The following is a 19,905-nucleotide window of genomic DNA, read 5'->3' as shown; positions in this document are numbered from 1 at the left end:
AATGTATTTTGCTGGATAAAGTTAGGCTTTAAAAAACTCAGGGCAGTGTTTAGTTATAAAAGTTTCAAGCGAAACAAAGATGCAAGTTTTAGTTTTGATATAAGGAATTAAATCCATATTCTTGCAAACCAACCTTAATGTGTAGAAATTTAAAAACTTGTGTTGCAATTTACAACTGCGACTCATGCTTTTGGTGACAAGATAAATTTAGTGATGATGACATCATGACTTTGTAGTTAAGGAGTTGTGGATGTTAAGTAGGAAATACTTTTAAACATGGAGCACAAACAAGACTTCCTAACCTGTGCCTTCCCACTTGTTTCTAAGTTTTTTGTACATGGGCAACTGGTTTTGACGCATTTAGGGTAAACTTGCTTCGCAGGTAATTTACACACATAACCACGATATACATTCAGATATTTTGTTGTCAAAGAAAGATTTAGTAATATTATAGATCACTAAATGTAAAGCACTGCACACATAATGTTATGGAGTAAAGTTCAAAATGCTGTTAAAGTCAACTTGGATGTGCATGAAACCGACAGATTAGAGATATCTTTGTAACAATATCAGTTTTTCCATTTGATCTCCTGAAAAACAATAAAATACTTAACAGTAATAAAACTATCAAACTGTGCTGCTGTAACATTGGACGATGCTTGATCTATTGTGTAAAAAGATTTTTGACATTAGTGATTAAAGTGTAAAATTATGCTTCACCAAACACATGTTTCCAATATTACCTGCTTAAAGTTCGGAAACCACTTGACCTTGAATGGAATCAGTGGATGAATGAGTTCGGGTGACGTCACCAATTGCTTGGGATCGGTTCCCTGCATCAGAGTTTGGATTGGATTCTTTAACTAAAATACAAAAATATTAAACTTTCAGGGTTCAGGTTTTCCAACAGGTTTCTCTGCATATGATTAGTGAATGCTGGAATTGTTGTTGAAATAACAACATTAATAGTTTGGTTTGACACAGGTTAAAGTATTGACAGTGTTCGCGCAGTGCAGTATCTGGCCCATATCCTTACTACAGAGCAGCTGTAACAATAATTCAATGTGTTACATCCATTTATAATCTATAGTGGCACTAAAATAATCTGGGAATAGCTTTGCACGAACTGTATTCATGATACAGCAATCAAGTTTACAGAATCATTATCTATATCAGGTGAATGCAACCTTTTGAAACTTTTCTGATCAGCATATATCATAAACTCATACAACAACCATGTTGTAATCCTAACCTTTCAAAACTTGTGATTCCTGATGATTGATATGATCTTCAAAATTGAACCCAGAAATTGATGGACGTTGAATGATGTCATCAGGACGTGGTTCGTTGTGGAAGGATGATCGACCTTCTCTGATGTCATAATGTGCCAATGTACGAGTATCGGTTGGAACTGTGCCAAACAAATTGACATTAAAACAAGTATATACGATACGATTAAACAATGAAATGTAGTATTGTATACTCGTCAGGTAGCAAATTAAACAAATATTTTGTTGTAACTTGTTTCAAACAATTTATCAGTGTTTTGTTATTTAAAAAATATTTAATAAATAAAAGTACTTTTGGATTGGTTAACAACAAAGAGTAGCAAAGCATGTTTATGTTCGCACATATTTCTATGTTACATAGAATTCTGTGAGGATCAGGGTTTTCGACATGTGTCATGGTGCAGAGTTCTCCAACCTAATTTGCACTCCAGACTAGTGTAACGCAGTTAGTATTTTCATAGGCTGATCTTCATGGTGTAGCAAGTGAACAATGATTGTAAAGTGTACGTCAGGTATACCTCTGGCTGGATAAGTGCACAACTGGTATTCCTAGCTGGGTGAATATAAAGCATGTCGCACCCTCAAATTAATGCCAATAAACTTTCCCCTCTAGGGACCGGTTACAAATGCCTTACAGACCAGTACTACCAAGTACCAAGCCTGCAAGAAAAACGAAAATTTACATTTAAGTGTAGAAGTAGCCTGGGATTAACGATGAGCCGCAGATAACTGGCTTTGATACGCGCTTTCACCGTGGCCATTAATTTCCCATCGCATGGAAAATAAATTATTCCGCAAAACTAATTTTAAATTGCAAGATTGTGCTTCTTTGCTTGTTCAACCGAAAAATGTTATTTGGTATAACTGATTTGTTTGTTACGTCACTTTCAAAACTACAATGCTCATTATCAAAAAGAGCAAAGCATGTAAAGGGTATTTCCCAATTTTAAACTCCTTTTAAAAGAAATCAAACATGTCACATAAAGGATAATCGTATCAAAATATGTTTGTTAACCACAGGAGGTTTTAGTATTCTATGGTTGCACGCACTAAACACTCTGAAACTAAACAATAAAAAAATGTAGAAATGATCATAATATTTTTCCAGAATGTAGTAAAATGTTTTGACATCTGTCTCAAAGTGAAACCATAGAATACTAAAACATGGAATGGAAACTCTTTTCGTCACGCATGAGTAACACTTTACGCAAAATGAAAAATGCATTGGGTTAAATGCGATTTTGGCGTTTTTCGGCGGCCAAAAACTCCAAGTTAATGTAACCACAAGAATTTATTTAAATGTAATTCAAGTAGTTTCATCCTTAATCTTTTAAAATATGTGGATGATTTTAATTATGACGCGCTCTAATACACTTTTTAACCGTGTGTTACAAGTCACCTTACTGACTAAAAAAATGTTAATACGTCATCGCGTCAACCTCAAAGATGACGTAAGACATGTAATTACGTCATTCAAGTAATGACGTAATGTTTTATATTTGCATATCTGCCTAAAAAGCAATCATTGGATTCAGAAACCTAATATTTGAACAAAACAGTCTGACCCAGAGGTCACATTTTTGCAGTCATTATTGGGTATGTATCAAAATGTTTCATAGCTCCTCTTTTTGTAAAGACATATGTTGGACAGATAGTGCAGTACTACATGAAGTAGTTTTTGGCCCAAAATGTCAGATTGTAGCCTTTGTAAACCAGATAAGATAGGGCCAAATTTTGCTGCTTAATTTTAAAGATTGTATTTATTTGGTTAACCATACTTAAATCTGGCCGTTTTTCATCTTTTATGCAAATAATATTAAATGATAAATAAATAGTGGTAGCTATCTAAAAAATATTGACATACCATCAAATAAATTATTGTGTCATTTTTTATATTCCATTGGTTTTGAGCAATTCATGCCACATATGAGCCGATGCTCTGTGAATATTAATGAACTTGCTTTTGTTGTACTAGTAATCTACTTTATACATTTTTCCCACACATCTGAGTTTTCTATTTGATTTCATTGTAAATATTTGGTTGTATATTGGCATTTTTGTCCGAAAGTTCGCCTTTAAGTGTTGATTAATCCAATATTCCTGAGAAGAAAACAAATTTGATGGAAATTATTTTTGTCAAACTATTGCACACATAACAGAAGTATATTTTTTTACTCTTATCATAACACTTGGTTGAATGCTCCTGACACAGTTGAAAATATGTAATGTTTTGTTGAACTAAACATAATTGCCTTTTGTTTCAGCAAAATTGGACCTTAACATATTAATAACCTTTTTCACCAGTCATTTTTTTTTCTTCGCAGATTAGTTTTAAATAAAACACAACAGAATTTGATTTAGATATGTATTAAAATGCTTCTGAGGAGACATGTCATGTTGAAGAAAAAGATGAAAGTTTTCAGAATTTGCTCGTATGCAAACACTTAAAAACAAATTATAGTTGGTTTATATTGGAAGTATTCCCACTGCCTTTGAGTATTTGCAAGCAATCAACATATATTTTGTCAAGGCTTAGCTTTTTCAAACCCATATTATGCACAAAATGTTGTTTTGTGTTGAACTTTACTGAAAACATTTGCACTCAGCAGTATGAACATGGTGTTGGCAAGGTATTTCCTGATATCAACTGATTTTAATAATTTGGTTCATTATAATATCTTCATCTCCATCTTCATCAAGATACAGAAATCGCAGAAAAAAAGCAGTCATACTATCGTTTGTCAACTGTTTGTCAAATGCCCTGTTTTTGCGAAATAAATATCCCCAACAATCGCATTACTGTGTGCAGAGATACTGTCCTAGAAAAAAACATAATAAGCAAGTAGTTGATTTTACATAACAAGCATAGTAGTTGATAATATTACTCGATTTAGCCTCCCACTGCTTGCAAACAGCAAAAGCGCGCAATTATTTGTTCATAGTTTGACCCAAAAGGCAGTAGACAGCAAATCGCCGTAAAAAATGATGCGACGCGATTTATTCAAAATCATCAACATATTTCAAAAGACGAGGGATCAAACTTCCTGTTTCTTTGAAAAAGTTTTAAATTTTGTTCTATTTAATGGGTTTTTAAGCCCCTTAGAAAACGTCGCACTTGAAATGAATCAAAAAAACTTCTTTTTTTCCGGTTTTCACGTAGCTTTTAAAGTAGTGATTGCACCATTTTGAAAACAAGATTTTGACATTATACTTTAAACTTTGGACCGAAGATGTATTTTAGCAGTCGTTTACTTCGTCAAGCTATACAAATAATGCAACAGACACAAAATCAATGATTTCGCTTTCTTAGAATCACAACAGCAAACGACCAACCACAAACATCTACAAAGGTAGTGACAATGTTACATTGAATAACAATTAGGCCGTATTATGATTGGTTTGAGCACAGATCACAAACTTCTTGGATGTTTTAAGCAAGATACGTTTCGTTCCAACGTGTCAAGTGGCAGAATGAGCGTACGGCTTTTCCATACAAACCCGTACATGGGTTGTGTTGTTCGTGGAGGACATTAGCATTATTGTTTGTTATTCTAAGACAATTTGAACCCTTTCTACACGTAACATGGGAATGTGAACAATGCAAAGGTCTCTGTAACATCACAGTGCCAGCTAGCAAGCTTATAACGACGTGGTAAAACCTACTGGTACGTTCAGGAAATCAGAAATTTTTAAAACACTAAATGCTTTCTAATTTGAAGATCGTAATATTTAGAGAAATTTTTATTTTAATTAAACAGGCACGCCACTGCAACAGACATAAAGTTTTGGCGTCTAACATACACCTAGCAAAAATTAAGTGCAGTCACTTAAAAGAAAAAAGTTAGGAGAAGTCCCTGTGCTGAAATAAAAATTTTTCCCCGTGATACCGTTTCCGCTTTGGACTGGGAAGACATCTTGTATTGTGAAAAACCAAGGTTTCCATGTTGTGCGTAGCGATGACCTTGATGCGTTGTTTTGGGTTTCCAAGGTCGTCGCGTTACAATTTATACCTACAAAATGTGAGTTTTTTAAGGAGAGATAGAGACAAATAACAATTTAAGTCAGTTTTTTGCGATTTAAAATTGTAAACAAAGGCACTGATCGTAGCAATCGATTTACAATTGCTGTGTCGCAAGTATCGTGAAGCTATTCCAATGCATCGCACGCTCAAAAATCTGAGAAGCAGTGCTGTGTAGGACTACCTTCGTGTTTTTGTAATACGATTAGAACGTAACAATGGGTAGCTTGTGATGTGATACAGACGCTTAGTGGGAGATTTCCTAACGAGCGTTCCATCCTTGGCACCCCTGAAAGTCAAAACAAAAGGTAATCTGACAAGCAGCACATACGCTTAACAATTCTCGTCAATATCGGGCAACATACAATGACGTTTTTGGGGATAAAGTTGCCATGCATTTTGACCAAATATTTTCCTATTCATTAAAAAATATTTCCCCGTATTATTGCATATTGTTCAACGAACCCGTGACATACAGAATTTGTGTTGATAGGATTTATGCAATGAGTAATATTGCTTTCTGCATTGGATCTTATACTGACTGCTACGTGACATTGTTGTTGACTTTTGCAAAGTGTGATGGCCTCAGATCAAGTACGTAAATATTTCACAAATAAAGTTGGGATCATACAGCGCAACTTTCATATTTATTTTATTTTATAAAATGATTGTAGGCTATATTCATGGCGGTGATTATATAGTCATAGTAACCACAATGTGGAAGTCTTTTCTTGACCGTGTGGGCAGTAATGTTCAGCATAATCAATCCTTTTTCCAGTACCGTTTAATCAACGCTGGGGACATTCGATGTGATCCAGTCAACTTTATAGCTGGAACTGGTGGATTCGGAGATGTCTTGGTTGGGTATCATGTTCGTTTGAAACGATATGTTGCTGTCAAAGTCATCCAAGCTGGTGGACCTCAAGACGAAGTGATGTTTAAACAAATGTAAGTGCCGCCTAATATACCGCATACTTGTGATATATTAAAGAAACTTTAATGCAGATTTTGGGAAGAAATGGAAAACCTGCACAAACTAGGCGATCACGACAACATAGTTCGTGTCTACGGTTGGACCAAATGGCCATTTGCCATCGGGATCGTCATGGAGTTCTGCGAATGTGGAAACTTGCTTCAGTTATTACTGAATCATTCAATTTCATTGGGATTTCCCTTACGTGTCCGGCTTTTACACGATGCTGCAAAAGGTCTCAAAGCTTGCCACGGTTTACCTCTGAAGAGAATGGTTCACGGAGACGTCAAACCAGAGAATGGGTTGCTTACCAGGGCTATGCGCCTCAAACTATGCGACTTTGGAAATGCTGAACTTGCAACTTTAACTGGTTCGACGACCGTTGATCCTTTGGCAAGAAGCAAGAAGGAAAGACCCCAATACACACCGATGTACACGGCACCTGAAAAACTAAGAGACCTCAACATGAAACCCACAAAAGAACTTGATGTTTACGCATTCGTTGTGATGGTGTTTACCGTTGTTATGCGTGCATTGCCATATTCGACGGGCAATCTTAAAGTTTTACTGGATTCCATCAAGGAAGGAACAAGACCAGACTGTTCCATAATACAGCAATATATAAAGCCAAACCTTAACGGCAGCGACAGAAAAATCGTTGAAAACCTCGAGCAACTGATGAAGCAGTGTTGGGATCAAGATCCATCTAAACGACCAACGATGACCGAAATCTGTGAGAGATTGCAGCAACTTCTCGACCAACAAAGCCCAGAAGTGATCGAGCAACAAGTGGAAGATGTTGTCAGACAGATGGACATCAAAGATCCCTTTCCTATCAACCTTGATCGATTGGTTCCACTTGATTGCTATTCTACACGAAACCAAAGATTTTCAGGTTGGTTTCGATAGTTTACAAATTAACAATAAAATTGAAGAATTCGTACCTCTAAATGACAAGTCTCTTTGGGTCAGGATTGCCAGTTGGGCGCAAAAATTGGTCGCGTTGTTTTGTGTCTTGGGTGCTCGTGCTATTTTGGGCCTGTAAGGCTTTACGTATACTATATTGCGGTAGACTAACTCTTAACTGTGTCTTTGATGGCGCTAACGCGTGTGTCTCAATAATTTCTGATCCAAAATCTGTCGATCTGATACATATAATACGAATGAAAACATGCACAATATCAAACTAAGTTGTCCTCCTGGGTCCGTTCAAATGTTCGGCGGATCATCATCAATGCGAAAAAAAGGGTTGTAGATTTCAGGAGGCGAATTATAAAAACAGAGTGAAAATAATGGTTTTGTTATAGAACTCGGCAAAACGTTGAAATGCGAACTACAACATGATTTTCGGCGCGTTTAGAGATTGCTGAAATTGTTTGTTTATTGTACTTGTGAGAGATTGTCCATGCGACTCCGTTGCTCCTCTGGTTGCTCCTCTGGTTGCTCCTCTGGTTGCTCCTCTGGTTGCTCCTCTGGTTGCTCCTCTGGTTGCTCCTCTGGTTGTATGTTACGTCGTGAGTGCCTCCAAATGGGGTTCCAGTTATCTTGTTGCTTCTCAAGACGTGAGTTTTTCCAAAGGGGCACCAGTATGTAAGGATTTGCCATCCTCAACAGCAAACAGTCTAAACAGTTTATTATCAGGCTGTGGGAATAAATCCCAAGCCGGCATATGTAGTGTCTCAGTAATAATAGCAGTGTCTTGAAGTACAGGTTTCTCTGAGTATGTTACAGGCCCTAGGGCAAGCTTGCACTAAAGGGCAATTGGTATAGATTTTTAGGAATTCATATCTAGATTGTTGATTCATTATGTATTTGCAAAACGTTGTTTCGTTCTTATTCAAAACACCATAAACTGAACTTATATTGAGTATAATCGTTTTGTAATGACGATTGTAATTAAATTTGCGCTTTTGTGAAAAAGATCTGGCAACCAAAACTATCGTTTGTCATGAATTGAATTGTAGGGCGTTATTTAAAACGTCTACACAAAATATTAACACTGCCGTATATCTGACTCCTGATAAAAAGGCTACTATATAACCCAAAGTTAATCTGTCAGTTTAATACATAAATAACAGTTGCACGAGTATTACAATAAAACGTTACAAACCATGCGTGCTAAAATCTATGTCTGTTTGAAACCCCGAGTTGAATTATAGACTGTTAGAAAAACCAGACTCGACTGCGTAAAGGAATGACTTAATCACTCTATTAATGACTGACTTTTTACTCTAAGATATGTGGCTTATATAATAAATGCACACAGGGTCGTTTGAGTTCGGACCAATTCGTGACTCATTTGAAAAGACAGCTTATTGCTGGAAGTGTCACGGAATATGATTAGCCGGATATTTAGTTGTCTTTCGTGCAACGAATAAATAGCGCGCACACCGTATCGTTGAAATGGGTTTGTGGTGTGTTATCCGACGTTAATAAAAATACAGTTGATGCCACGGAAACACAACATAACATATGAGAAATATGACGTCGGATACAGAATTAACATATTTGAAAACCCTGTTTCGTCGTTTAAAATTGATGTTGTTGATAAGTTGCAAGTAAATCTTTGTGGAACTTTTTGCCAGAAAAGTTTCGCCAAAATAAAGTATCTGATAGATATTGTACATCCTTACATTTGATTCTTTACTATTTTATTCTTCACTCTGGCGTTCCAGTGTGTGATCAAGAAATATGCATGGTGGTCAGAATTAGGCCAGGAAAACATGCGTGTTGCTACAACCAGGGTTGCCAGATTGGAGCTTTCAGCGCCAAATTCTCTAAATGTGGCTTTTTTTAATTTTGTCTGGCGCCCAAAATTTGGTTTGGCTCCAGGTTCCCGGCATGCTTCTTTTCGGAAAAAACGTCACGCATTAAACGATACAGTATTTAAACAATTGGCTCTTTTCTTTTCCTTCAAAACTTATGGCGCTTTTTGGCGGTTTTTTTTGTCGTGCTGTTTGGCTCTAAACACAAAAATATTCTGGCAACCCTGACTACATCCTTTATTTTTTTTTGACACAGTTACCGCTGATACTCGTGCATCGACACATTATGACATCAGAGAAGATCGGTCATCCTCCCACAACGAACTACGTCCTGATGACGTCATTCAACATCCTTCAATTTCTGCCTTAAATTCTGAAAGCTATCTTATTTGCCAGGAACCGCAACTTTTAGAAGGTAGGCCTTTGAGTTTGTTAAACGTTAGAGTAGTCACGCTTTACCTTGCACTATGTCCCCTTATACCTTGGTATAGCGTGACAACCCTAACGTTTAACAAAGTTACCTATCGTGGACACAGTGCAAGGTATAGCGTGACTACTCTAACGTTTAACAAAGTTACCTATCATGGACATAGTGCAAGGTATAGCGTGACTACTCTTACGTTTACAAAGTTACCTATCGTGGACATCATCAAGTCTTCATCATAAAAAAGGGCACACACATTTATCAGTTCTGCGAGGAAATAAATGTGGACTAAATCAATACTTGTTTTATAATGCAGCAACATTTCTGGGTCCAAGCAGTTTGCTACATACTGGCCATTGTAGCGAGGTGTTTATTCGAGGTACAAACTAATGGAATGACACAATGGGCGAATAAACCACGAGGGACGAGAGTAAAAGAAAAAAGGCAATTTGTCCGGTTCGCTTTTCACTCTAAATCAACTTTGTAGGATTGCCCGAAAGTGATTCGTAGATTGGTGACATTATGCGTGCAACCCCAGGAATAAAACGATGGTAAAAGTTTACCATACCTGCGAATTCTTGGAGTCCTTTGATGATGGTAGTAGGGCGCGGGAAATTCTGAATGGCTTCAACCTTGTTGGGAGGAGCTCGGGCACCGTTGGTGTCAACCCGATGTCCCAGAAAATCAATTTTGGATACTCCAAACTGGCATTTGCCGAGGTTAATGACGAGGCCATGATCTGAAAGCTGCTTAAAAAGGCGTTTTAAATGGTCGTAGTGCTCGGAGAGGGACTTGCTTGCGACGAGTATGTTATCTAGGTAGACGAACACAAAATCAAAGGATTGACACACCGTGTCCATAAGTCGCTGGAAGGCTTGTGCAGCGTTTTTCAAACCAAAAGGCATGCGAAGAAATTCGAAAAGGCCAAAAGGCGTGATAACCGCCGTTTTCGCAATATCATCCGGTGCCACAGGAACTTGGTAATAGCCGCGAACAAGATCAATTTTGGAGAAAACTCGACATCCAGCCAAACGAGCTGAAAAATCTTGGATGTGGGGGATAGCGTAACGATCAGGCTGGGTAGCAGAGTTAAGACGGCGGTAATCGCCTCATGGGCGCCACCCAACGGACGACTTTGGTACCATGTGCAGGGGCGAAGTCTGTGGACTGGATGAGCGTCTAATAATTCCCAGTTGTAGCATGTTGTGAAATTCCTTCTTAGCGCGGGCGAGCCTTTCGGGAGGAAGTCGTCGAGCGCGAGAGTGCACGGGTGGTCCGCTGGTGGGGATGAAATGCTGAACTCCATGCTTAGGAAGCGACTGCGAGAAATGGGGAGAAGCTATCCCTGGAAATTCAGCCAACATTCGAGCATAGACCGATGTGCCTGCGGAAATGGCGTTAAGGTGGGGAGCCGATTGCGCTGCTTTGCCCAGTTTACTGCTGGAGAAGGTTTCGGCGTTGATTAGGCGTCGGTGCTTGAGGTCAACCAGAAGGGAATTTGCCCGCAGGAAATCAGCGCCGAGTAACGGCCGAGAAACTTCGGCCAGAACAAATTTCCATTGAAATTTGCCGGGAGGAAAATTCATGGTGACTAGACGTGAACCGTACGTCCGGATGTGAGTACCATTAGCAGCGACCAGAGCCTTTCCAGGGGGATTGGTGCGGCGGCGCCGGTGTCAACAAGAAAATTACGACCCGCTGAGCTATCCCACACAAAGAAAAGACTACTAACTGCGCCGACCATCGTAGCAACTAATGATGGCCGACATCGTCGTTTCCCTGCAGTGCACAAGGGGGGCGGCACTTTATCGCATCTTTGCCGAAACGGCGATGATAAAAACAAAGCGACTTCGGATCGGGCATTATCTGTGGCAAAACTGATGGAGACTTGGAAGGTTTGCTGCGACGCACGTTGGAAAGTGCGAAATCCGTAGACGGCTGACTTCCTGTCCATATCGCGTCAGCTTTGCGTGCTAAGAGTCGAGAATCACGAAACTCCTCTCCTATCAGTCGTGTCCGTACATATTCTGGCAAGCGCTCCAAGAACAGTTCTTGAAAAACAAAGCATTCCTTTTCATCACCAAGTAAAGCTAGCATGTCATCCATTAAAGCGGATGGCATTCTATCGCCCAAAGGGGGCATGTGCAGTAGCTGCCTGGCCCTCTGCGAACGCGTAAGACAAAAAGTGTCGATCAATCGTGCTTTAATTGACTCGTATTTGTCATCATTGGGCGGATTGTCCAGCAGGTTGAGTAGACGCTTTGCTGTGTCCTGATCTAAAGCCGAAACGACATAATAGTACTTCGTCTGATCGCCTGTAATGTTTTTCAGAGCGAACTGCGCCTCGGCTTGCCGAAACCAAACTCGTGGCTGAGCTGTCCAAAACAAAGGTAGCTTGATGGCTACAGCGTTCATTGTAGCGAGGTGTTTATTCGAGGTACAAACTATAGGAATGACACAATGGGCGAATAAACCACGAGGGACGAGAGTAAAAAAAAGTCAATTTGTCCGGTTCGCTGTAGGAGCGCAAACGTAGTTAGAGAGGCCGATACCGGCCGCATCTCACAATTAAATCCTAAAAATTGAGTTTTAGAAGTCATTTATCATTGTGCATCTGGTTACAGTTTCTCTTGTTTGCCAAAAACAATTGCCGGGTCTGATGACTCATGAAGGGGGACTACTATTGCTGAACAGAAAAAAAATTGATTGCAGCTGCATTAAGACAGCACATTGGTTTTTTTTGCAAAGGCTAACTGCTAAATTATCAGTCCTAGGGGGTGTACAAACAGCCCCCGGGGGGGCCCAAGACTGTTACAAGACATCTAATTCTTAATGAATTGTGTAGAGGAAGGTTGGTGGCTTCACTTAATCACAAATGGAGGGTACTTTCTGTGATTCATTTTTTCACAAAACAAACCTACACTTTTTTCTGCTTTTCTGGCCAAAATAATGGCCAACAGAGGGTCAAAATGCCCCCGGGGGAGCAGTTAAAGTAGTTATCTCGATTATAAATTTGGCCAGAATTCCCAGTCAAGGGTCGGCACTAACAGAAAATCACAAATTGAACATACTTTCTGTGATTCATTTTTCCACAAAATCTACCTCAATATTTGGGTAGTTTTTCTGCTGCATGTTTTACAGCACCCTCTACCAATTTACTGCCTGACTAATAACCCTGAAAACCATAGTAAAACTGCCCCAAACACGCTGAAAATCGCCCTGGCAACAGCCTGTTCATCTGCGCTCATTCAACCAAAACACTGGCGCCCATGCATGACCCATTGCATTGTTACACATAATTTTACTCTGTTACGCAGGGCAGAGTTCGAGAAGGGCATTTCCTAACCGGGAAAGTCTTTTCCATAGAAATACAGAGATGCGGCCTTCACTATGACAAAATGCAACAAACTGTCTCTCTCTATATATACCCAACTGTATGGGTCGCTGATTTGCAGATAATGCAATTTGTTTGACATGTATGATGATTGGCTAAATTGTATCTGCATAAACATGCTTGTTTCATTATTTCAATGTAATCATGAAGAAATATATTGCGAAAATTCTGTTTATGTTGAACCATCATTTTAAATTTCGCCTAACATATTTGATACCTTTGATTTTTTGCAGAACAAATTCAAAGCACTGAGGAGCGTCCAACTACTTCTCATGATGAAACATACAGTCGTCCACCAGGTGGAGAAACAGAAAATGCATCACAGGAAACAATGCAACAAACAGGTAATGAGTGATTTCCTGCCTAACCACCCAACCCAAAGCGGGACCTTTTTGGTTTTTGCCCAAAATTGGAAACTTGTTAAAGCCCAAACACACGCACTTTGTTTCAAGTTTCGTGGAAATTGACCATGTACATTTCGAGATACTTTTATGTTATTGCCTTGTTGCCACTAGATGGTGATATATATTTTGTTTTTTTGCTAATATCTCAGCCATTTCTGGATAGATTTCTATAATGTTAGACTCGTTTTGAAGGTTGCAACAAGGTATTTTTACCTTCAATTTACAGAAATAATTTTAAAATTTTATTTACAACCCAGCAAAAAACATTTTTCTTTTGTGTTTGAGGGTTCATAACGTATATAAATATATCATTTCAAAACAAATCTTTTTGGACCAAATGCTGTCTATATCGTAATAATGTGTGACACCCAAAATTTTGAATGGACAAATTATACACTAAAATTTAGGAGCAGCTTTTTGGTGGTAGCAATATTTGTTCGTTTGCTATACTTCACCATGTTACTTTCATGTACTATATCATGCAATGACTAATCCCCATTTTATTTTTCCACAATATGTACAAATACAGTTCACTCATGAAATACAATAGCAAACATAGCACTAAAAACAAGCAATACACAACTGGAAATATTGAAAAATTCTTCTGTTAGGATTTATTTTTTTCCTAACTTCAGTTGAAGGGTTTCTGTTGCTTGGTGTTGTTCTTTCTGAGTGAATGTGTTTACTCTTCCTGTTACAGTTTTTAGGTTGACACTTGTTGAAATGGTTGCTTTTGTGATCATCAAAGAATCTTCAGCTAACGGATAGGCAAATGATGGGGATGGGTCAGCGAGATGCAAAAATTTGTTTCATTGTTGGATTGTATTACAATTGCCAGCCACCATTTGGTATCATACTCCACTGTTACATATCCAACTACATCTTTCCAAGAAATGTCTTTCAACAAGGATGGGAAACACTCGTTTTGTCATGGTTTTACTGGAAAAGAAATATTCTTTTGCCATGAGATGTACTTCCGACTCATACACCGGCATGTAGGAGTGAAACTTTTGGGTGCCACTTAGCCACAGCCAATTGAAAGTGGTCTTCCAACCAAGCCTTCTCTTCCTCAATAGTGTGTTCCGGCACAAAGCAAAATGACACTTTAGGAATATGTGCCTTGGCAAATTCATACAGTTGCATTGGCGTTTGGATTTGTTGCTTGTAGGGCCTCTGTAAGCTGGCTCGAGCAGCTAGTCGTTTAACTGTGCTACCCAGCACATCACATGGTCCTTTTCCAAAAAAGTTCCACTCTGCATCAACTTTAAAGACTTTCTTGTGATAGATCAAATTAATGAAGTTTTTCTTATTTTTGTATTGTGATTCTGCTCCATCTGTGAAGTTGTTTTCTAGAAATTTTGCTTTGAAGGAATTGTACCGGGTGTTTCTGGAAACAATGCACTGCTGTTGTGTCATGTTTTAAGCAATCTGAAATTGTCACGAAGTTGAAATGCATTAGAGCATCTGAGCTTTCTGGTCTGTAATAAACAACAAAGGGATGTATAGTGGCCTGGCTGTTGGTCCAATGAAAGCCTTGTGCTGCACCTTGTAACACAAATGAATAATTTTCTGCAAAATCACCAATAACAATTGGAGAATCAGAGCTAATTGTTTCTTTCATGTGTTGCAAGTAACTGGCCTGTTGTTGGGCAATGAAGTCATGTCTCTGTAGCTGTTGAAGTTTGTGAGCAAAATTTTCCACGAAGTCTTATGTTGATTTGATAATGGTTTCTAATGTTGTTCGGTCAGCTGATTGCCATGATTTGACACTCCTCATAGTCATTCAAATAGCACTCTTTACTGGGATTACATCTTAGAAAACTTAGAAAATGATGGTAAGTACAATTTCCAGCAAAATTTTCAATTTCAAGAATTGCAGAGCAATTTTTGTCCTTTCCAACATAAACTTTATGTTTTGATGGATGACACACTCACACACACACACACACACATTGTGAGTTCTGCTGCTGCCAGGTAACACCACATGTTTCGGTTGCAAAGTTGTGAATTTGGTAAAGCCTACTTTAACTTCTGGATGTTTTGCTTTGAAATACTGGTAAGTTTCATTCAATGTACATAAAATAAGACGCTTTTGACAGTGTTGCTTTTGATCTCCAATTTTCATAGAAACATAATCATTCTTTCCTGGCATCATGTGATGTGTTCATGCAACTATGTGGAGCTATGTGCAACTATGTGGAGTTATGTGCAACTATGTGGAGTTATGTGCAACTATGTGGAGCTATGTGCAACTATGTGAAGCTATTTTATTTTTAGCTGGGCAATCAAGGTGTCATACTCTTTTTCTTTTGTACTTTGTTGAGAAGTGGTTGGGTTTGGTTGGTCCATTTTAAGGCTTTTTCTGATTGTATCTGAAATAATTAGCTATTTAAAAAACTTTTTCTTAAAAATAAAAACTTTGATTTTTTTTAGTTTTGTCACCCACAAAACCACCGGAACTTTTTTGTGTTTTCTCTTCTTGGTATCTTTTTGTTGAAACTTTCTTTTTACCATGGGTGACTTGCCCAAAACTTCCATTGATTCATTCAGTGTTTCAATCACTGTAGTTGGCAACTCAAAGTCTTCTGTTTCAACACTGCTGCTAGTGGATGAAGAGGCCTGCTTGTAAAGTAACGTACAGCACTGTGGACAAATTTTCTTTCCTGGGATCAGTACAAGTTTATCGTGTGTCTTTGCTAATTCCAAGGATATAATGCCAATACCTTTTTTTACAGGTTTGCTTGGCTTGTGTGTCTTGAATGGATTGCAACATTTTCTTTCACGAAGGGAATACATTCCTAAAAACTGTTTTTGTAATACTCATAGACATACATTTTAACCTAACAGACAAACTTAACTCACATCAAAATGGCCCCAAGTCTTATTCTTTCCTTCATATGAATTGTTGAATGTACATAAAACAGCTACTTTATGCTGTGCTGTGAAGGCCGGACTTGTCAATTAATTTCCAGATATCATGCTGTGAAACTGGTTATATGCCTCATTTTTCACTTTCAAATCATTGGGCACTTATTAGTCTCATGTTATGCCCTTCCTGACCTGGCCAGAATCCAATTTTCAACATCACAAACTTAGCTGGTATTGTCAGAAAACTGTACAAACAATGCTTTTTCATGATAACACACACATAAACACATATGTCAATAAAAGATATTTTTATACGTATAATGTGGTTTATCTTACATAACTTTTGTTACCAGGTAAAATATTAATCTATTTACTCTACCATGCTGCTCATATAAATATGTTTGGTTGGAAAGGTTCTTCTGCTTGTGAAAATAACATATTTACACAGCACTTTGTCATTGCATGTAAATAATAAGGAATTATAGTACAGGCAATATATAAAAAAATTTCCATTTATTTTACCAGTGTTTGCTTGTAAATCGTTAAGCTTTATTTTTGCCATCAAAATTTTTGGTGTCATTGCATTATTATGATGCAGTCAACATTTTGACCTAAAACAATTTTTTTTTGATGACACACATTTTTGTTTAAGAAACCTTGTCCATAATGTGAGGATTTTGTAAGCTAAACCCATTCTTGGATTCTTTGATTGTCATCATTACACAGTTACTGCTGTTTAAACATAATTATAAATGGTGGTAACCTAGTGGATTATTGTTACAACAGCACTGTAGTAAAAGTATGAGCCAGGTGCTGCACTTCGCAAAAAAATAGAATTGATTTCTTTTGATGACCATTTCACCATTCACTAATCATCACCTGATAAAATACCTGAACCCCGAAATTTAAATATTTTTGTATTTTGGTGACAGAATCCAATCCAAACTCTGATGCCGGGAACCGATCCAAAGCACTTGGTAATGTCAACCTAACTCATTCATCCACTGATTCCATTCAAGGTCAAGTGGTTTCTGAACATCAAGCAGGTATTATTGGAATCATGCATTTGGTGAAGTTTGAAGTTTACACTTCAATTGCTAATCTTAATTTTTTTTTAACAATTATCATCTGATGTAACAGCAGTACAACCCAATGAGAAGATCAAAAATTTAGTAAGGTATTGGTCAGGTATGAAAGAATATGAAAAGTAAAGTTTGTATAGTTGTGTGGTTGGAAAGACTATGAAAATTAGTTTTTTGTTAATACCCATAATACCCATGCAGAAATGTTTCATGCTACTGCAAAAATAAAATATGTGAAAAATATGATTTTATGTGTATCGGATTTTTTTAATACTCACAACATAAGGCAAAAGTCAGGTTTGAAGTGTTAAGTTTTGAAATGTATATTGTTTAACAGATAAAACAACAAAAACAAGCAAAGATATTCCCAGTACATCTGGGGAGGTCATTCAAGCTGAGCTACGGAGAGCTACAATGAAAAAAGAACGACCATTGGGTACAAAAAATTATTCAGTTTTTTTTTATTTAGATTAATGTAGCGAAACATTTCAGGTGTGATTAAAAGTACAAAATATGTGTTTCCTGGGATATAATTGAGAATTTTTGTCAATTTGTTTTGTATATTTCAATTTCAATGCATGGGGTGTATTAGCCAAAAGGGCGGCGTTAACAATGAACACGCGAGATTGGTCTATGTAACGACCAATGAGTACCAGTTGACATATCGTACTGCGAGACTGACGTTGCAACAACCGATGTCAGCTACGCAAGCGAAACTAGGTCAACATATTTTGTGTGCGTCGTGTAAGAAACACATTGTTTTTAGGTCTTTTTTTCTTAGAACGTTACGAATGCGACAAAAAATCATTTTTATGTCACCTAATCCATTTTAATTTTTTGCAGAAAAAATTCAACATATTGAGGAGCGTCCAACTACTTCTCGTGACGAAACATACCATCGTCCACCAAGTGGAAAAACAGAAATTGCAGCACAGGAAGCAATGCAGAAAACAGGTAACTTGATGTGGGTTGCGTTTTTAACCAATCTACACTTTTATATTTAGTAAGTTAGAAGTCTATCATGCAATTTACCACTTCTGAAATTGCATACAAACTAATGAAGTTTAAATGGACAACAAATCATTGACAACCAACAATCACAGCACCCCCGTCCAACATGTCAACACTCGATCACGTCTACACAAATGATAAGTGATTTCATGTCAAATCACCCAACCCATAAAGCATTACCTTTTTGGATTTTCCTCAAAATTGAAATTGCTCAGGCCCGAACACTCTTTTTTTTCAAATTTCGTGAAAATTGACCATGTACTTTTCAAGATATATCATACTTTTAGGTTATTACCCTATTGCCACTAGATGGCGATATATATTTTGTTTTTTTGCTAATATCTCAGCTATTTCTGGATGGATTTTTACAATGTTGGGCTCATTTTCAAAGTAAAGGCAAGGCCTTACATATCAGACTTGTCACTTACAGATTTACCTAACAAAATTTTGTTGACTCCATTGGAGCAAACAAAATTTAATTAACAATGGAGTAAACAAAATTTTATTTACAATGGAAAAAACAAAATTTTATTTACAATGGAGTAAACAAAATTTTATTTACAATGGAAAAAACAAAATTTTATTTACAATGGAGTAAACAAAATTTTATTTATAATGGAGTAAATAAAATTTTATTGTTAATCTTTGATGGTTTATAACATAAATGCAACATCTCAAAAAAAAATCTTTTTTGCCCAAATGATCTCTATATCATAATAATGCTATAGTGGCCTGGCTGTTGGTCCAATGAAAGCCTTGTACTGCACCTTGTAACACAAATGAATAATTTTCTGCAAAATCACCAATAACAATTGGAGAATCAGAGCTAATTGTTTCTTTCATGTGTTGCAAGTAACTGGCCTGTTGTTGGGCAATGAAGTCATGTCTCTGTAGCTGTTGAAGTTTGTGAGCAAAATTTTCCATGAAGTCTTCGGTTGATTTGATAATGGTCTCTAATGTTGTTCGGTCAGCTGATTGCCATGATTTGACATTCCTCATAGTCATTCAAATAGCACTCTAGTTTACTGGGATTACATCTAAGAAAACTTAGAAAATGATGGTAAGTACAATTTCCAGCAAAATTTTCAATTTCAAGAATTGTTGGCAGAGCAATTTTTGTCCCCTCCATCATAAACTTTATGTTTTGATGGATGACACACACACACACATTGTGAGTTCTGCTGCTGCCAGGTAACACCACATGTTTCGGTCGCAAAGTTGTGAATTTGGTAAAGCCTACTTTAACTTCTGGATGTTTTGCTTTGAAACACTGGTAAGCTTCATTCAATGTACATAAAATAAGACGCTTTTGACAGTGTTGCTTTTTGTCCCCTCCAACATAAGCTTTACGTTTTGATGGATGACACACACACGCATTGTGAGTTCCCTGCTGCCAGGTATTTTTTTGAATTTTGTCACCCACAACTCACCGGACGTTTTTTTGTGTTTTTTCTTCTTGGTATCTTTTTTGTTGAAACTTTCTTTTTACCATGGGTGACTCGCCCAAAACTTCCATTGATTCATTCAGTGTTTCCATCACTGTAGTTGGCAACTCAAACTCTTGTGTTTCAACACTGCTGCTAGTGGATGAAGAGGCTTGCTTGTAAAGTAACGTACGTCACTATGGACAAATTTTCTTTCACTTATCAGTCTCATGCTGTGCCCTTCCTGAACTGG

At 37.5% G+C, this 19,905-nt stretch overlaps 5 protein-coding genes and 1 pseudogene across 10 annotated transcripts in view; 2 read left to right on the top strand and 4 right to left on the bottom strand.

Annotated features, from left to right (window-relative positions):
* LOC145889842 (uncharacterized) overlaps positions 1-19,905 on the top strand; it is a 137,927-nt gene that overhangs the window by 67,913 nt on the left and 50,109 nt on the right. For 2 of the 6 annotated variants that reach the window (XM_082980883.1, XM_082980880.1), the window contains 5 exons: positions 13,097-13,207; positions 17,068-17,181; positions 17,276-17,323; positions 17,555-17,653; positions 18,061-18,171. The exons of 1 other annotated variant lie outside the window; for it this stretch is intronic. In XM_082980883.1, coding sequence (XP_082837009.1) covers positions 13,097-13,207; positions 17,068-17,181; positions 17,276-17,323; positions 17,555-17,653; positions 18,061-18,171 — 483 coding nt within the window. Of the gene's footprint in view, positions 1-25; positions 119-13,096; positions 13,208-17,067; positions 17,182-17,275; positions 17,324-17,554; positions 17,654-18,060; positions 18,172-19,905 lie in introns of those variants that run through there. 3 more of the 6 variants (XR_014399532.1, XR_014399534.1, XM_082980881.1) reach the window with 2 other exon arrangements.
* Positions 371-1,903, bottom strand: LOC145889857 (uncharacterized). The gene is made up of 4 exons (XM_082980904.1): positions 1,632-1,903; positions 1,253-1,411; positions 744-863; positions 371-590 (listed from the first exon to the last, which is right to left on the bottom strand). The coding sequence occupies exons 1-3, from the start codon at positions 1,684-1,686 to the stop codon at positions 748-750; spliced, it is 330 nt and encodes a 109-aa protein (XP_082837030.1). The 5' UTR covers positions 1,687-1,903; the 3' UTR covers positions 371-590; positions 744-747.
* LOC145889855 (receptor-interacting serine/threonine-protein kinase 1-like) lies at positions 5,805-7,293 on the top strand. The gene is made up of 3 exons (XM_082980902.1): positions 5,805-5,901; positions 6,086-6,255; positions 6,313-7,293. The coding sequence occupies exons 1-3, from the start codon at positions 5,887-5,889 to the stop codon at positions 7,187-7,189; spliced, it is 1,062 nt and encodes a 353-aa protein (XP_082837028.1). The 5' UTR covers positions 5,805-5,886; the 3' UTR covers positions 7,190-7,293.
* LOC145888847 (uncharacterized) lies at positions 11,051-11,884 on the bottom strand. Its single transcript, XM_082979716.1, has one exon. It carries the CDS (start codon positions 11,882-11,884, stop codon positions 11,222-11,224), a length of 663 nt encoding a protein of 220 aa, XP_082835842.1. The 3' UTR covers positions 11,051-11,221.
* LOC145888846 (uncharacterized) lies at positions 14,249-16,063 on the bottom strand (annotated as a pseudogene).
* LOC145888844 (uncharacterized) lies at positions 18,940-19,765 on the bottom strand. The gene is made up of 3 exons (XM_082979714.1): positions 19,718-19,765; positions 19,297-19,618; positions 18,940-19,199 (listed from the first exon to the last, which is right to left on the bottom strand). The coding sequence occupies exons 1-3, from the start codon at positions 19,763-19,765 to the stop codon at positions 18,940-18,942; spliced, it is 630 nt and encodes a 209-aa protein (XP_082835840.1).

This window comes from Ascidia mentula, chromosome 2 (assembly GCF_947561715.1).
Source record: "Ascidia mentula chromosome 2, kaAscMent1.1, whole genome shotgun sequence".
In the NCBI taxonomy this organism is placed as follows: domain Eukaryota; kingdom Metazoa; phylum Chordata; class Ascidiacea; order Phlebobranchia; family Ascidiidae; genus Ascidia; species Ascidia mentula.
This window is presented reverse-complemented; position numbering and strand designations above follow the sequence as displayed.

What these genes read in the sequence shown, in the direction of transcription:
- LOC145889857 (XM_082980904.1), bottom strand. Translation starts at nt 1,686, where the DNA reads ATGACACATGTCGAAAACCCTGATCCTCACAGAATTCTATGTAACATA. An exon ending in TCTATGTAACATAGAAATAT is followed by an intron (nt 1,412 to 1,631) that starts GTGCGAACATAA and finishes TGTTTGGCACAG; the next exon opens with TTCCAACCGATACTCGTACA. An exon ending in GGAATCACAAGTTTTGAAAG is followed by an intron (nt 864 to 1,252) that starts GTTAGGATTACA and finishes TTTGTATTTTAG; the next exon opens with TTAAAGAATCCAATCCAAAC.
- LOC145889855 (XM_082980902.1), top strand. An exon ending in GAAGTGATGTTTAAACAAAT is followed by an intron (nt 6,256 to 6,312) that starts GTAAGTGCCGCC and finishes ACTTTAATGCAG; the next exon opens with ATTTTGGGAAGAAATGGAAA.
- LOC145888847 (XM_082979716.1), bottom strand. Translation starts at nt 11,884, where the DNA reads ATGAACGCTGTAGCCATCAAGCTACCTTTGTTTTGGACAGCTCAGCCA.
- LOC145888844 (XM_082979714.1), bottom strand. Translation starts at nt 19,765, where the DNA reads ATGGAAACACTGAATGAATCAATGGAAGTTTTGGGCGAGTCACCCATG. An exon ending in TTTTGGGCGAGTCACCCATG is followed by an intron (nt 19,619 to 19,717) that starts GTAAAAAGAAAG and finishes AATACCTGGCAG; the next exon opens with CAGGGAACTCACAATGCGTG. An exon ending in TGAAAATTTTGCTGGAAATT is followed by an intron (nt 19,200 to 19,296) that starts GTACTTACCATC and finishes CATGGCAATCAG; the next exon opens with CTGACCGAACAACATTAGAG.